The 18,311-nt window shown below is 43.8% G+C and overlaps 1 protein-coding gene across 1 annotated transcript in view; it reads left to right on the top strand.

Moving 5' to 3' along the window:
- CLPTM1L (CLPTM1 like) overlaps positions 1 to 18,311 on the top strand; it is a 52,522-nt gene that overhangs the window by 31,488 nt on the left and 2,723 nt on the right. The window contains exons 10-16 of the mRNA XM_075921517.2: positions 1,739 to 1,804; positions 3,664 to 3,714; positions 7,557 to 7,639; positions 11,495 to 11,529; positions 13,141 to 13,196; positions 13,292 to 13,336; positions 17,519 to 17,634. Coding sequence (XP_075777632.1) covers positions 1,739 to 1,804; positions 3,664 to 3,714; positions 7,557 to 7,639; positions 11,495 to 11,529; positions 13,141 to 13,196; positions 13,292 to 13,336; positions 17,519 to 17,634 — 452 coding nt within the window. The remainder of the gene's footprint in view (positions 1 to 1,738; positions 1,805 to 3,663; positions 3,715 to 7,556; positions 7,640 to 11,494; positions 11,530 to 13,140; positions 13,197 to 13,291; positions 13,337 to 17,518; positions 17,635 to 18,311) is intronic.

Below are 18,311 nucleotides of genomic sequence, written 5' to 3'. Positions count from 1 at the left end.
TTGGGGGCACCATCCACTTATCGCCATATGAGACAACCACAATTTCTGTCTTTCTCTTTCAAGAAGTGCAAGGGCTTGACTCAAGCCAGAGTAGGGAAGGCTTCTTACTCTCTTTCCCCAGATCCTCCACAAGATCTGCCAGGACTATGCCACAGTCATACTAATAGCCCATTCTGGCCCTTCTAGTTTGGGTTTCTCAACCTCCTTGGGCTCTCCACCTGCCCAATTACAGATCACCTCAGACAGGACCAAGGCAGCTATCCCAGTCATGGCTCCCTTTGCCTCACAGCCTGGTTTTTGGTTTGGGCTTCTGTACAGACAACACTTGTTCACCGTTGGTGCAGCACATCCTTGTACACAGTAGGCAGACCTCCACAAGAGTCCACTACATGGTAAAATGGAAATATTTCAACTCATGGGCTTATCTCCCTCTTGTGACCATCTCCATCGCTAGCCTCCTAGACTGCTTCCTGGAACTTAAGACCTCAGAGGTTAGCCTCATCTCTGTTCAGGTCCACCTAGCAGCACTGAGAGCCCCCCTTCCCTCTGTGACTAGTCAGTATTTACCCACCCCACCACTGCTTGCTTGCTTCATGGCCCTGCCAATGTGCAAGCCTCCCCCCGCTGCCCCGGGACCTCAGTAGTGTCCTTTCTACTCTCACCAGACACCCATTTGAACCTTTGTCCATATGTTCCCTCTCCATGAAACTTCTTATGACTATCACTTCTTCTTGGTGGGTCAGCAAACTGGTGATCATGATGTCCCCCAATCCCCATACAGTCTTACCGTAAAGACAAGGTTTCCTTGTGCCTCTTCCCCAGAGATGGAGTTTCACTTTCTGTTCGTCTGTCCTAAGTCTCACACCACTCTTGCAGACAGCCCTCTATATTTCCTGTACATCTGTCATGTGCTGGCATTCCCTCTTGCTGGAACCCACCCCATTTATGCCTGCCCCACATCTCTTTGTGGCCACTGTGGACAGATCCAAGTGCCAATCCCTGCCCTCGCAGCGCATCTCAAATTGAATCTCTGGATGCATCCATACATAAAATGTGTTGTCCAATGCCCTGCCACTAAGCACAACTACAGCGCATTGAACACAGGCGCAGGTGGCCACATATGCCTGGAAATGTCTGCTAGAGAGACAGAACATCTGCTGAGCAAGTGTTCTGTGTATACTTTCACCGCCATTACACTCTCAACTGGGGGGCGATGGCAAATGCAGCCATGGGCCATGCTGTCCTTCAGACTGCAGTGCCTCTTGCATCCTCACACCTCCCTCTATGCTGATCACTGTTTAATACTCATCCACATTTTGGAATACACATAGGGACTGTCACTTGAAGTGGCAGTTATTTACCTGTAACTGAAGGTTCTTCAAGATGTGTGGTCCATATTTGTATTCTAGTATCTGCTTTCCATCCCCTCTGCTGTGTGCTGCGCTATTCAGATTTCAGAGTGACTGGAGAAGGCCTCACCCCACACTGCTTCATATAACCTTGCCTGGAGCACATGGCTCATGTAGGTTGACAATCATTGTGGCAGAAATCTTTCAGCTCCAGCGCGTGGCACACGTGCACCTACATTTGGAATGCCAACAGGGACCACATCTTAAAGAATCTCCAGTTACAGGTGAGCAACCTCTTCGAGTCTAAGAATTAGTTTTGGATATTCGTTGTTGTGATTAATAAGTTCTTCTTTCTTGATTTGTAAACATTGTATATTTGTAACTTACAGCTCTGGAAAGTGAAGAAAGCCCTGAAAATGACAATTAAATGGAGAGACATGAAGCCAGCAATCCAGGTGCAGTACCTTTGCTCTTTAATAATGACTAGAGCTATTGAGCTTTTTGCTCCCTCCGAGCTTAGCGAACAGTTTACTTTAAAATGAAATGAAAATAAACAAAATATGTAGAAGTAAAATATAATGAAGTATACAAATGCTGCTCTGTTGATCCATTTGTATATTATTTTATAAAGTTGCAGAAGTAGCTACAGAATCACAGCTCAGTCTTCCTGTATTACTGCTGGAGAATTGAAATGCTATTTACTACTGAACTAAAATTACAAGAAGATTAAGTCATTGTCTGTAAAATAGATAATTCTCAGAGTTCTTACCCCTCAGAGTCCCTGTGTGGGATGTGCCTGACACCAGAGAATTCAAGTGGTGTCAATTACTCTATGTAGCACCCTTGCTCTTCTCACACAGCACAGGTATATCGAGCAGTGTGGATCAATAGCCTCTCTAGTTCTTTCTTAACACTGCATGGACTAATTTTCTGTTTCCAGTATCGGGAGCCCTTCCTTCTGTCGTCTCTTTCTTCAGCACTGCAAGCACTTCAAGTTTCATCATTTTGTTACAGTAGTGTACTTATTGTTAGTAATTTTAAAGTAACAGGTATAATTGGAAATAGGTATAATCCCCACCTCAGTGAACCATTTAGCTTCCCCAGATCCTCTGCACCAGATTCTCTGCACCAGATCCTTTTCAGTCAGTGATGACCACTGCTGCTTCTAGGTGCATATCTGTACAGTCAGTGGCTGAAGGATTCATTTTTCTGTCTGCATCAGACTTCTGGCTGTAAGTGCTATATGCTTTTAAGCATTTATAGATTTGAACGAAGTTATTTATCTTTATGAGCTTAGCTTGAATCAGTGAAACTTTATCCAGCTGCAGTATATCAATGGACTCTAACAGATACTGTCTCTTGAACCTTTGTAGCCTTCTTCTGTTAAGAATGGTATTGAAAAATGAAAAAACTTAAAAACAACAACAGATAGTCTGGTAGAACTTTAAAGACTAAGGGTGTGTCTAGACTACCTAGTTTTGTCGACAAAAGTGGACTTTTGTCGACAAAACAATACCAGCGTCTACACTACAGCGGAGTTCTGTCGACATAACATCGACAGAACTCCGCGGTTTTGTCAACGCTGGTATACCTCATTTTATGAGGCAAAACACCTTCTGTCGACAGAATTCTGTCGACAGAAGGTGTTATTGCCTGTAACGTTGCGTCCAGACTACGGAGTTCTGTCGACAAAGTGGCTTGCTTTGTTGACAGAACTCCATGTGTCTGGACGCAAATTGTCGACGGAAGTTTTGTCGACAGTATCTGTCGACAAAACTTCCGTCGACAAAACGCGGTAGTCTAGACGTACCCTAAGAAAACATGTAGATGGTATCATGAGCTTTCGTGGGCATAGCCCACTACTTCTACACTCCAGTTATCTGAAGAAGTGGGCTGTGCCCATGAAAGCTCATGATGCCATCTGCATGTCTTGTTAGTCTTTAAAGTGCTACCAGACTATTTGTTGTTTAAGTTTTTCTTGTTACAGACTAACTCGGCTACCCATCTGAAGCTATTGAAAAATGAGTTGTCTTTTGATGCTTCATGTAGTATTTAGTAGAGAAATTCCAGAGCCAATTTCTCACCTGAGGATAGTGCTTAATATATTACACCTTTTTATTTTTTTTCAGTTTCTAAAATTCTGTTGTTAGTTGTCATATTCCTTGTTTTAGGTTGCAATTAGACCATTTGATTTTCCTTTGAATTGTATGATAGTCCTGGTTAGTTTTCCTAACAAGCCAAGTGCTGTATTTTCCCCTTCTGTTTTGTTTGTATGCCAGTTATGATTACTTGTCTCTCTCAAATCTAATAACAGTTTGGTGCATACGATGAATCTGAAAAGAGAACGGAGGAATATGATACCCAGGTAAGACACAAACCAGTAATGTTGTTGTTATGTTAGTTATTTAATCAAATATGCAGTGAGATTTGGTGCAGTCTGCTACTTGGAAAAATTTGTCTTCTGCGGGACAGCAAAAATTGTGGATAAGTAGATCAAATATTAGCTAAAATCTTCCTTACAAAAACAGACAGACAAATACAATTATTATTTTCAGAGTCCACGAAATTCATGTTTTTTTAGGCTAGCGGGGACCATCACAGCCTCGTCTAAGCTTCTGCACAATGCATACCATAGACTTTCAGCTAGTAGTTCCTTCATGTAGCCCAATAACTTGTGGCTGAGCTGTAGTGTATTTCTTTATTTAAAGGTTCAGTGATTTTTAAAAAGTCATGTCCCTTTGTTCTACAAAAACTTGTGGTTGTGGTATATAGTTTTAAAATAATCCATCTGTCAAAATGGATTTCAAACTGTATGAGTTTTTACTGTAAAATAGTGAAAAAAGATCTGTCTCCTATGTTAAAGGTTCATTCTGCTACAACACAAGTAGAAACATCAGGGAAGTTTTGAAGCTATCTTGGACATATGTAAGGTGGCCACGTGGGATTCTGTCCATACATTTACAAGTACTAGGCACTTAAGAAGCATCTCAGTTAGATGCTGTGTTGGAGAAGGATGTACTCTCCTGCTAGACTCTTTAAGTTCCTATGTTTAGTGTCATGGTGGGCTACTTAGGAGTTACTAGAGCAATGGACACTTTCCCAAAGAAGAATGGGAAGATAATTACCACCTATGCAGTAGAGTGCCCCGAGATTTGTGTTCACATGCACATTCTGTAACCCACCCTCCGTATCCTGCACCTTGGAGTCTGTTGTTTCTGATTTTGCAGTTGAGGGAACCGGGTGGTGATGATTGCGTTCAGTCCTTATATGCTATTGCTGTGCAGTGAAAGGAGCATTAGGGTGCATGTGCACCATAGAAATACAGCTGGCTGGGGAATGTGTGCACTATACAAGTACTGCTGAGCAAAAATCTCAGCCTTGTGTGCATGAGGCACATGCATACCACAAGTGGAATGTATATATAGACTATGCACCTCAAACTCCTGTTACTGTATGAATGAGTAACTTCCTGATTCAAAGTGTTTTGTGTCTTGGCAACAGAGTTCAGGTGAAGTAAACTCTTGAGCCTAGTGAATTGCACAAATTCCTCTAGGTCTTGCATGCAGGTGATACTGGCTTTTTCTAAAACGTATTCTATTGGAAACCAATATTTTCTTCAGTTGTCTGATAGGACTTAACTGGCTAAAATCAGTTAATGTTTGCATATGCTAACTGGCAGGTGTTCCATCTTTCCTCTGTTCTTTTGACATGCTAGCGAAGTGAGATTTTGTTCCAGATTATAGCTTTGATTATTTAATTTATATAATTAATCTTATGACTTCAATAATGTTAAGTGTGCTGAAAGTCAAGTTTCTTGAAACAGTATTTGTAGGCTCTGTTCTAGATGCTCAATTACCTCATACTCTCACTTTCCTTAGCCAAGGTTTGTCCCAGAGACTTTTTTTTTTTTTCCTATTTGGTGTATTATTTCTGAATCTCAAGACTTCCAAACATCAGAACGGCCATACTGGGTCAGACCAAAGGTCCATTTAGCCCAGTATCCTGTCTGCTGACAATGGCCAATGCCTGTTGCCCCAGAAGGAGGGAACACAACAGGTAATCTCAGAGTACTTCCCTCTCAGAGTTCTTCTGTGGGATGTGCATATGTAGTGCAAAGTTGAGATCTACTATTTTGCTTCCTGCTCAGAGGCACTGACTTGCATCCTTGAAGTTCTAGAGATTCTTGATTTACTCTTTAACATCTGTGCAAGAGATGAATTGGTGCACTTGTTGGTGTTGTCATTTGTTCTCTAGGAGATGGTGTTCCTCTGGTATCAATGACACTTTTTTTTTTTAAATACAAAAAGTCAGATTTAATTGATAGTTCTTAATGTCCTTTGAGTGTTTGTTCTGTATGGGTAATATAGAAGGGTATTAGTTGAACCATAACCTATTTTTAATGCTCATCTTTGGTATTTTGAGGCTCCTGTGATAGATATTGCAACCACACAAGTGTCTTTGGGAACCGTATTGTATTAAGTTTATTTATGTTTTATTTAATATTGTATTCAGTTAGATATGGGGAAGGTTACCACAGCTCCTCCAAGAACTACAAATAAAGGGAGTGATAACTAAAGTCCCTGCGGATTGTAATAACCTTTAGTGACATATAAAACTCCATGATGGTTTACATATATGGTTCAAATTGGGTTTCCCAAAGACTAGGAAACTCGCTTTTGAAATATCCAGGCTGAGTTTGGGGAGGCTGCCTTTCTTTTATTCAGTAGACAGTATTATGGATTGTAGGAGGACCCCAATCCTTCCTGAAACTTTGGACAACTTTGTCTTACTAAGGCCCTATTAGATATACCAGAGTCCTGGTATATTAAATAAGCATGTCAGGACTACTTAACTGTTTCCTCTGTGTACTTTTTTTGTCCTTAAAATAAATGTACTCTGTCAAGAAAGAGTTGTGTGATCACTGGTAAAAACAACGTCGTGCATGGGCATTGGAGAGAGAGCAATATCCAGGAGCTGACCATTTAGGTAGTCTGGCTTTTCTCGGGATATAATGAGTTTTTTGAGACATAACCCCAAATCAGGAGGGAAGGTCTCAGCTCGAGAGGCAATATCTATGGTAGGGATGTTAAATGTAGATTGTGACTAATCAAATAGTCAATGCAGTTTGAATTGACTATTCGATTAGTCGATAAGGACACCTCCATCTTTAAAGTGTAGCAACAGCCCCAGGGCTTCATGCAACACTGCCGCTTTGAAACGCCGCGTGCAACCCTGGAGCCAGCTGGGACTCCAGTCCCCAGCTGGCCCCAGGCTGCACGCGGCATTTCAAAGTGGCAGACACTGGGCTCCACTAAGATTAGGAATCTATTTGAGATGGTATTTCTTTACAGAAAGTAAAAATACTTCTCTGTTTTTTTTCTTCTTTGAAGATATTCGATTAGATTCTTTTTCACCGTGTACTTTTAAAATTTGATAGGTTAAAATATGTAATTACCAATTTTAACCATCCAGCTTCCAGAGAGGAAGTAAATAGATGCCCAAATTATAGTCTTGAGACTAAAAGCTTGACTGAAGCTTTCATATATGTTAGAAATATATTAGAGAAAATTTGCCTCATTCTAGAGGGTACTAAGACGTTGGCAATTAATTTATATATGAAATACATCCACTGGTATTTATCAAAGGGCCAAAAACTTTTAGAGTGAGGAGAATTCTTATCTATCTTGTACTATAGGAGCACAATCTAAAAGTACAAATCTGGTGAAGCTGTTAAATTTTGAGAGGCAGACTTGCAATTAAGAAACTTTCTGAAGATATACATCTCAGTGGGATATCCCATATTCCCAGCCTCACAGAACTTAAGGGCAGTGACATTTCTGAATTTTAACTATTATGTTAATTGGAATATATCAGGAAGCTTTTCCTTTGTTGGCTTGATGGAGCTGACCATGGAACTTTGAAATGGCACCTTAGGCACTGTCTTCCTCACCCTGTGTTTCTGGTCTGCTACCTCCCACCCACTCCCCAGGTGCGTAATGGTCTGAAACTTGCATTGGGAACACCCTCAAATGAGGGAATCAGCTGAGATGTCTATCTTTAGAATTCACAAGTACAGATATGTAAGTTATTTTGCATGCAAATAAACAACCTGCAGACACTGTAAGTTCAACTAACTCCCTTGAAAAATTCTCTGAAATATAAACGGATATGCTAATGCTAACTGAAAAAAACATTTTTTATCATCAGGCTATGAAATATTTGTCCTATCTACTGTATCCCCTGTGTATTGGAGGAGCAGCTTATTCACTACTGAATGTGAAATACAAAAGGTAAGGTGCTATAAATTGTTATAAAATAGTTAATTAAATTTAAATGGCTGATTACCTTTTAATTACCCTTTTTTATGTTAACTGATATGTGATAATGGGGTTGCAGTAGTCTTTTGCCCTAAGGCATATTGGATCAGTCAGGTTGGTAGTATTTGAGCATTGCTGTCTGACAATCTGTTTGAAGCTTAGCTTTAGAGATGTTCACATTACAGCCCTATTCTCTGTTGTGGGGTTTGTGATATTGGATGCAAGTACAGGCAGTCCCCGAGTTACGCGGATCCGACTTACGTCGGATCCGCAGTTACGAACGGGGTTCCTCTCCCTGGTCTCCAGCAGACCAGGGAGAGGAAGCAAAGCGGCGGAACACGTGGGCAGCGGACAGGGCTGTCCGCTGCCCACGCGCTCCGAGGCTTGGCTCTGCTTTGCCCCCCCCCCCCCCCAATCCCCCTGGTCTGCAGACCAGGGGGAGGGGGGGGGAGCAAAGCAGAGCAAAGCCGCGGAGCACGCAGGCAGCGGACAGCCACGGCGCGTCTGGGCTGTCCCGCTGCCCCCGTGCTCCGTGGCTTTGCTCCAGACACCTGTGGTACAACAGCTGGGGCGCTGCCAGTTGGTCCCGTAGCACCGCTCTGGGCGCTACTGGACCAACCGGGCAGCGCCCCAGGCTCCTGATTCAGCCACTGCTGGTCAGATTCAGCAGCGGCTGAATCAGGACGCCTGGGGCAGAGCAGCTTGGGTACTGCTGGGTTGGTCCAGTAGCGCCGAGGAGCGGCGGCGCTACTGGACCAACCCAGCAGCACCCCAGCTGCTCTGCCCCAGGCATCCCCAAGTCAGCCGCTGCTGAAACTGACCAGTGGCTGACTACAGGAAGCCCCTGCCCCGGGCTTCCTGGAATCAGCCGCTGATCAGTTTCAGCAGCAGCTGACTTCGGGATGCCTGGGGTTCTTAAGTTGAATCTGTATGTAAGTCAGAACTGGCGTCCAGATTCAGCCGCTGTTGAAACTGATCAGTTTCAGCAGCGGCTGAATCTGGACGCCAGTTCCGACTTACATACAGATTCAACTTAAGAACAAACCTACAGTCCCTATCTTGTACGTAACCCGGGGACTGCCTGTATACTACCTCATTCTCAGTAACAAGAAATTAACTTCCACTTCATCCCTTATTGATAAGGAGGAGCCGTAAGAGCACTTCATTTGCATAATCAAAGACAAACTGTGTGTCAGTCCACACTTATGTGCTAAGTTCTGGATGAACCCCAGTTTTAGAGAAACTTGGTGGTTTGCTTTTCTAACTCATATCACGTGAATCTTACTCTAATACAATGGAATAATCTTACCAGATTAAGTTGCCCCAGTGTAAACACCTTTTAGTCACTACGTAAATTAGAGATGTGCGCTGATGTCACTACACTGTAGAATATGCTTAAGAGGAAAGGTAGCTTTGTGATTTTTAAGGCACTGGACTGGAACTTAGAAGACTTGAGCTCAGTTAGTCTTCTGTCACAATCTGCTTTTATCACTGTGAGCAAGTCACTTAATCTCTACCTCAGTTCCCCACCTGTAAAGTTGGGAATGTTATGTCCTTTGTCTTTCCTATTTAGATTGTAAACTTCTAAGTGTTGGGGACTTTAATATGTTTTTGAATAGCACTTAGCACAGTGGGGCTCCTATCTCAGTTGGGAAAATAAAGAAAAAAATGTTCAGGCTTCTGAGAAGAATTTTTGGATCTCCTTACTTACTGGGCAGTTATTTAAATAATTATTAAATGTTGAAAAATAACAATGTTTGCAGTTTCCTAGAATAATAAATTACAAAAGACATAACTTGTCAAAACTGCATCACCAAGGAAGTGCCACAGAGCAGCTGTAGCTCTAATAATGGTTTATCCATTAAACGTAAATCATTGTGTCTATAGAATAATTGATTACACCTCACGAAGGACAAAGTTTCATTGTAAATATATTTCTACCAACTTAATGGAGCTTACTATTATTTATACCAGTGTTTCTGAAAGTGGGTCATAAATCTACTTTAGGAAAGTCACTAGCAGGCCTGCACTGCTTTGTTTACTTAAAGGGTCCATTGCCATGAAGCCTCACAGCTCCCATTGGCTCCAGTTCACTGTTTCCAGCCAAGGAGAGTTGTGGGAAACAGCAATCCAGGCCACACCACTTCCTGTGACCCCCCCCCCCCCCCTTCCTTGGCTGGAAAAGGTGAACCAGAGCCAATGGGAGCTGCAAGGCTCCGTGGCAATGGACCTATTAGGTAAACAAAATGGTGCGGACCTGCAACCCACCTTTTGAGAAACACGGATATATACAATGATACTGTAAGCGAGAGTATGTTTTGTTCTTACATTAAGCTCAAACTTCACATTGTCCTTTGTCCAAGGCAAAGGCATTTCAAGTGAACTCCCCCTTTCACTGCTGCTGGGTCACAGCAGCCTTTTCCCTGCCCTGTCCAGCCCCTCCCTATGGGCAAGCACCCCTCACTCCCGACCCACAGGGGAAACGGTGCAGGGACAGCACTGAGCCAGAGGGGTGCAGGGAATAGTGTGGGGGACAAGACAGGGGTAGTGCGGGGGACAGGAGGCGCAGAGGGATGCAGGGATCGGGGGGAGCTATGTGCAGGTTGCAGTGGAGGCACAGGGAATGGGACGTGGGGAATGAGAGGGGCAGAGGGATCGGCGTCTAGGGGCAGTGCAGGGAACGGGCAGCACAGAGCTGTGGGGGGAGCAGGGATCGGGGAGTGCAAGGGCGGTGCAGAGCCAGAAGGAGAGCAGGGGGTGCAGGGGCGGCGTGGTGAATGGCCGGTGGAGCCAGATGGGGCGTGGGGCGGGCGCAGCGAGCCTGGTGGTCGGCAGGGAGGGTCTCTCGCTGGCGAGGGGCTAGGGCTGTGGCAGGACTGGAGCCGGTGGGGTGGGGCCTGGCTCCGCTGTGTGCCACAGCCCTTTACAATCGGTGGGACCACTTCACGCCAGTGTCCTGGCATCTGCCGGCACCCCGCCTCCTCGCGCCGCAGCTGCATGTGGGCAGCCCGACGCAGAGTATTGCCGCAGTTCCCCCTCCCTGGCAGCTCTCTGCTCCTCTGCCGGCTGGCAGATTGGATGGGGCCGCACCATCCGTAGTGCGGGCTTTGGCCAGTCCATTAGAACAGCCCACCGGGCCAATCTGCCCCTGCACTCTCCAGCTGGCAAACTCTACTCACCACGGGCGAGCGCATTTGTCGAGCCTTGCCTATAACATTACTTATTTCTAGCTCTGTGCTCATTCCACTGAGCATCTGTTTTTGCTAGCTTATATTTTTCCCAGTTGAATATCACTTTATTCACTGCTCATGTTTCCAGTTTCTGTACTGTAAGATTCTTTCTGTTCATTAATATTTGCAATTTTGTATTATCTGCAACCTAATAATCCCTACAGTGTCTCCTGTTCCAGCCCCCATGAATACACATTTATCCTTTGTTTTTATGGTCCTTTGCTGCATTTTCATTGTACAATAGCATTCCTTTAAAGCCAATTTGAATGAATTTTTCAAAATCTTGAAAATTTGACTTTGATATAGCTCCTGACTCATGCAGGACACACTTGAAGCACCACGTGTCACAGTAAAACACTTCAAAATACAGAATAATGCGCCCTCTCAAATGAAATCTTATCAAATTAGTGGTTAATGAAATGTAAAGGAGGTGTCACTTTGGTTTTTAAAAGTGGTGTTTTTCAAGTCTTCAACTTGAGTCTCTTCCCATGTTAAAACATTGTCTAGAAGATTTTCTCTGAGTTTTTCATGAGTTTAGTGTTGCATTTTGGTTGGGGGGAGAAAAAGGGAAAATTAATTTATATTCTCTCCTTTTTAGCTGGTATTCTTGGTTGATTAACAGTTTTGTCAATGGTAAGTATCTCTCTATTTTCCTCTGATACTATACATATATTTATCCTATTAAGGCCAAGAATTTTGAAAATCTAAAACTGAGCTGACGTCCGCAAATGGTGTTGAGTGTTCAGCGTTCAAAAAACAAATCAGGTCACTTTTTTAGGTGCCTAAATGTGGATTTAGTAACCTGAGTTTGTTCCTTTTTTTTAATATTGCCTTTTTTCTAAATTTTACAGGTGACATTTCAAAATACAAATTAAGGCATCTCAGATTTTTGTAACACTGTGATGTGGAGGAGTTGTGATTTGACAGTGCATCCCAAAATAATAGGGGTCAAACAGAGGAGCAAAAGGGAAGAAAAAATACTTTAAAATAGTGGTATAATATAACACAGTCTATTAGAGTAAACCACAGAGTGAGGCAATTACAAGTGAATTTTGCATTTGTGCACCTTGCTTTAGTACAGGGGTTCTCCAACTTCTTTTTTTTGTGGACCACCTGAAAATTGCTAAGGGTCTTAGCTTAATCATCTTTCCACATGTCATTTATACTGTTAGCTAACTATTGTTAAGCACTTTGGATAAAAGCACTGTGTAAAAAAACTTAATTAACATTTTATTGTTCTACAAATAAAAGCACTCAACTCATATTTTAATATCTGTAGGGTCTCTTCCCCTGCCACAGAGCTCAGACTGGGAAAGCAGGCCATCTCTTCCCAGCAGTCACTCCTAGAGCTAGGGAAAGTTGCCGCTTTCTCTGGATGCCACAGCCCCACGGGTCCCAAATTCCCCCATCCCCTCTTCTCACTCCACTCTCTCCCCATCTCCCCCCCCCCCACTTGTATCCTATTTCATCCACCTTGGTGAGGTTGGAATCTGGCCCACCAAGTTGGGACCTGGGGGCATGAGAGCACCTGAAGTCTCCTCTGCTAGGTGTGCACAGCACCTAGAGGGAACTGCCGTCAAAACAGCTTGTGGTTCCCTCTAAGCGCTGCATGCCCCTAGCAGAGCACGGCTGGGGAGCAAGAGACTGCATGCTTCCCTGCCCTGAAACCCCAATTGGCCTGGGGCCAGGAGAGCATGCAAAGGGTCTTTCCCCTGCCAGGGGCATGTGGTGGCTAGAGGGAACCTCCCCTTTTTGCCTGAGGTCCCACCCCTTCCAGGGCCCAGCCTACAACCACATACTAAAATTTGTGAAGTGACCCTTCCCCCCCCCCCCCAATATTGCCCACCCTTGCCTTAGAGCGGACCACCTGAGTGGAGCTTGCCTACCATTGGTGGTCCCCAGGCCACAGTTTGAGAACAACTGCTTTAGGATATGTCTACACTGCACTATAGCTAGGAGTGTGCTTCCCAACTAGGGGAGACCGATACACACTGGCTCTGCTCAGAGCTAGTGCTATTTTGAGCACATTAGCTATACCAGACCTAATATATAGCTGTCTGTCCAACTTGGGAAGCATACTCCCAGCTTCAGTGTAGCTGTACCCTTCATGTGAAGGAGACATGCGCACATGAAAAGCGAAAACTGATGTTTTTCAAACTGAAAGTGTATAAACTTGTTAAGGTGTACGTACGTACTTGCTCTTTGTGGCAATTGTCTTAAAATATGTTCACGTTTTGTCTTCAGGAGTATATGCTTTTGGATTCCTATTTATGTTGCCCCAGCTGTTTGTGAATTATAAGGTATGTCTAAATGTTTAAAATGGGGTATTTTTGGCTTTCGGTATCTAGAATTTATTCCCAGTTTTGTTACAAATTATGTGTTTCTTTTCCTGTAGATGAAATCAGTTGCACATTTACCATGGAAGGCATTCACATATAAAGTAAGTAAAACTGTAATTTCAAAAATTTGTGCTACCAAGTCAGCAATTATTTTTTACTTAAGAAGCAGGACAACAATATGTAGTTTAAATGTGAATTTGTATGCTTTAAACTGCCAGTTTTACGCCGCAACATACATTTAATTTTTGTGCAGTATTTTTTATCTTTTAGGACAATTGAGTTCATCTTCAGTTTTTGAATTGTGGGTTTCCCATAATGCAAATTATTTTAGCTTTCTAGTTTTGATGGCATGACTTGTTTTGACTGTCGGCAACTTTTCATATTAGTAAAATAGTTTAAAATATGTGTATTCAATAAAACAGTAATAGAAGTTTCCATGGCTTGCTAAATACGTTGCAAACTGATAAACAGTTCTTAGAAAAAGTCAAGATCCCATGTAATCCACAGTGTTAAGGAATTTCCCACATTATAGCAAGCTTGTGTTCCAAAATCAGTGTTCACATTAAACAATGTAAATTAAGCTATTTTGTGAAAATGTGAAATGGTACGTTTCAGATTTATTTATTTTCCTACTTAATTCTTTAAAACTGCCATTTTAATCTAAATGAACCTGCAACAGAGTTCAGGATGCAGCATCAAAATGCTAATCTTCATACTGTTAACAGGCACATTTACAGATACCATACATGTCAGTCTTCTATAGCAAAAGCGTCTTGCGTTCACAGTAAATACTCTTTTTCAGTTGCTTATAACTCTCTGACATTAACTTCTTAGCTGAAAATGTTCAGGCTTGGTATTTCCTTGCAGGGGAGTTTTGTTTAGAATCCATTTTGGCTCTTAACAAAATCAGTGAAGAGAAATCACCAAAGAAATTTGTTTGCTATTACTTTTAAAACTTAGGGTGGGTTGTGTGTGTGTGTTTTTTGGACAGCTAATGCCTAAATGGGAGCAGATTGACAATGTAAAATTGGCAGAGATAATGATTTGGATGGACAAACTATTTTTGGCAGGCCAGAGAAAATACATTTTGATTTGAGAGTTTTATAAAGATTTCAAAATTACATGTTTATAAATCTCAGAGGGGTAGCCGTGTTAGGGTATGTCTACACTACCACCCTAGTTCGAACTAGGGTGGTTAATGTAGTCAATCGAAGTTGCAAATGAAGCCCGGGATTTAAATATCCCAGGCTTCAATTACATCTTGCCGGGCGCTGCCATTTTTAAATCCCCGGTAGTTCGGACTCCGTGCCTGCGGCTACACACGGCACGGAGTAGGTAGTTCGAATTAGAAACGAGGAGTAACGGTAGTTCAAATTAGCCTAATTCGAACTACCTACTCCGTGCCGTGTGTAGCCGCGGGCACGGAGTCCGAACTACTGGGGATTTAAAAATGGTGGCGCCTGCAAGATGCAAATGAAGCCCGGGATATTTAAATCCCGGGCTTCATTTGCAACTTCGATTGACTACATTAACCACCCTAGTTCGAATTAGGGTGGTAGTGTAGATATACCCTTAGTCTGTATCTGCAAAAACGACAAGGTGTCCTGTGACACCTTAAAGACTAACAGATTTATGTGGCATAAGGTTTAGTGGGTAAAAAACACTTTCAGATGCAATGGAGTGGGAATTAGAGGAAGGAGTGTATATATCCACTAGTGTATCAAAAGAAGGCAGTTGTTTATCCAGTGGAGGACCAGTGTTTACAAGGCCAATAGTCAGGGTGAATATGGCTCACTCACAGCTGCTGATGGAGAGATGTGTATTAGGAGTTTAACTATTTAAATATTTATGTAATAAGCATCCACTCATAGCTATCTGTTACAGTTAAATCTTCGTGGGTGCACACTGACTCCCAGCCCCTCTCTCTGGGAGATAGTTGCTGCCCCTGTACTGTAGGCTATGCAGTATAAAGCTTATTACTGCAGAACCCACAGCACGGCCAGCTTGCTGGGAGAGGGGCCAGGAGTCAGTGTGTACTAGCTGCCAGCCCCACTCCCAGTGCATGTAACCACTAGGATTTTTAAGTTATGTGGTTATTTTTTTTAATTTTTTGCATACCTAGTGTGAATTCCAGGAGAGGGGAAATTACCTTTGTACTGAGAACACCATTATAAATTCTTATTCAGTCTTAGTTTGACCATGTTAACTTTGCAAATGAATTGCAGCTCTGCTGTTTCTCTTTATAGTCTAGTTTTGAAGGTGTTTTTTTTTTTTTAATTCACTATTGAACGACTAGGGAGACTAAAAGTGCATCTACAAAGCACCTGAACCTCGAAATAAGATACGCAATTTGCACTATGCAAATTGTGTAGCTTATTTCAAGTCTATTTTGAAATTTTGTCATCTGGCGCTACTTCGAGCCATGCCTTACTCCTGGTAGAATGAGGTTTACAGGGAGGTGAAATTCTGCATCCACTTACATTTCGAAATAGCGGACGTGATCAAAAGACGTGGGGTAGCTATTCTGGGATATCTCTGGTATTCCAAAATAACTTTGCTGTGTAGACATACCCCAGAAGTGGTGTTCTACTAGTTTTTGTACATTGCCTTTCTTGATGTGTGATTTGTGGCCATTTATTCTTTGGTGTAGAGACTGTCCAGTTTGGGCAAAATACATGGCGGAGGAGCATTGCGGGCACTTGATGACATATACCATGTTAGTGGATGTACAGGTGGATGAGCCCCTCATATTGTGGCTCACGTGGTTTGGTTCTGTGATAGTGTCGCTTCTATAGATAATGTGGGCAAAGTTGGCAACAAAGTTTGTTGCAGGGGTGGATTCCTGGCTTAGTGTTCCTATGGTGCATTGTGTGGCTGCTGGGGATGCTTCAGGTTGAGAGATTGTCTGTAGGGGAGGAATGGCCTTTCTCCAAGAAGTCACTTACTACAGGACAGGCTCAGCAAGAAAAATAACACCACTGGTTATCACCTACAGCCCCCTGCTAAAAGATCCCTTAGTCTCACAGACTTTGGGAGACAGGCCAGTTCTCACCTACAGACAGCCCCCCAATCTGACACGCATAGTCACCAGTCAAGTGCAGATACCAGAGCAGGCAGATCCATTTTTGGTTTTTATCCTGGCTGTAACTTCTCTCATTCAAAGTTCTGGCTCTTTTTTTAGGTTTACCTATTAGTTTATATACAGGCAGTCCTCGACTTATGCGGATCCGACTTATGTCGGATCCGCAGTTACGAACGGGGCTCGCCCTTGAGGACACGGACTGCGGGACCTCGCGGTCCTGCCGCCTGTGTACTCCGGGGCTTTCTCTGCGTCTCCCTGGTCTCCGCGTCTCCCTGGTCTGCGCGCCTGGGCTACTCCGCTGCCGGCTTCCCCGAGGCTTTGCAAAGCCACGGGGGGAGGGGAGGCTCGGGCAGCGAGGCAACCCAGGCGCGCCTGGGCTGCCCTGCTGCCCGAGCCCCTCCGCGGCTTTGCAAAGCCTTGGGGGAAGCCGGCAGTGGGACAGCCCAGACGCCCCGCCTCAGAGGCTTTGCTCCCCGTCTCCCTGGTCTGCTGGTCTCCAGCAGACCAGGGGGAGACTGGGAGCAAAGCCGCAGAGGACCCAGGCAGCGGGACCGCGGTGCGTCTCGGTCCGCCGCCCGCGTCTTCCTGGTCTGCTGGCGTGGGGGGGACGCAGCTAGTACGCCGCCCCCCCCCCCCCCCCCCCCCCCCCCCCCGCCAGCAGACTAGGCTTTTCTCCAGACGCCTGTGGCAGAGCAGCTGGGGCGCTGCCAGTTGGTCCCGCAGCGCCGCTCTGGGCGCTACTGGACCAACCCGGCAGCACCCCAGCTGCTCTGCCCCAGGCGTCCCCAAGTCAGCTGCTGCTGAAACTGACCAGCGCTGACTACAGGAAGCCCTAGGCAGAGTTGCTCTGCCCCGGGCTTCCTGGAATCAGCTGCTGATCAGTTTCAGCAGCAGCTGACTTGGGGACGCTTGGGGTTCTTAAGTTGATTCTGTATGTAAGTCAGAACTGGCGGTCAGTTTCAGCAGCGGCTGAATCTGGAGCCAGTTCCGACTTGCATACAGATGCAACTTAAGAACAAACCTACAGTCCCTATCTTGTACGTAACCCGGGGACTGCCTGTAGTGCACTCTGTTCTAAGACATGGGTAATAGCCCAACTTCTGGTATGATGTTTGAAACTGACCACCTAACCACAGAGTTAATGTGCCATCAGCTGAACCATACTTGATATCTTTGCTGAAAATATTTCCTGTATTTACAGGCATTCAACACCTTCATTGATGATATCTTTGCTTTTATCATCACTATGCCAACATCGCATAGGCTGGCATGTTTTAGGGATGATGTGGTGTTCCTCGTCTACCTTTACCAAAGATGGTATGTTTTCTCTTCATCCCTTCTTCTCTTTTTTCCATTTTCATTAGTGTCTGTCACCTACAGATCCAAGCAGCTATATCAATACTAATTAAATGCAGGAGAGAAAAAAAAACTTTGGGGCTCATGTTAAGATTTCACTGTGTACTGTGTATTGTGTTTGTGAATTTGATAGTCCCAAGATATACTCTTATTATTCATACAGGCCCTCTTAGGAGTTACTTACTCATGTTTGAGAATTAAACATAAGCTGATCACCAGACTGACTACATACCCTTGTTTTCATAAAGGATTCTCTTACCTTTTTGTCTAGGCTTGAAAAAAATCCTCAACTTGGCCAAGAGAAAGCTTGCCTTGATGAGGAAGGAATCTATACCACCATTCCTAACAAAATCTAACCTTGCTTTCTTCATACAAAAATATCTACCCAGTAAAATTTGAAAATTAGCATTCCCGAGTCTGTAGACCACTCCAACACTTCTTAATTTTCACTGCTGCATCTATGCAGAAATCTGTGGTGGTAGAGTTCATGTCAGTTTCTTGTTGGATGGAAAATTAAGAGTAGAAGCAAATTTTGGAGTTAGTTATTAGGAAGTGGAATGGAAAAGGAAACAGGGTAAGAAGTTTAGACTTGCAGCAGAGATGTACTAGTCTATCCATAGCCTTGTAGAATACAAGGG

Source organism: Pelodiscus sinensis, chromosome 2 (assembly GCF_052426305.1).
Source record: "Pelodiscus sinensis isolate ZL-2025 chromosome 2, ASM5242630v1, whole genome shotgun sequence".
Classification (NCBI taxonomy): domain Eukaryota; kingdom Metazoa; phylum Chordata; order Testudines; family Trionychidae; genus Pelodiscus; species Pelodiscus sinensis.
Note: the sequence above shows the minus strand (reverse complement) of the source record. Positions and strands in the feature narration are given on the sequence as shown.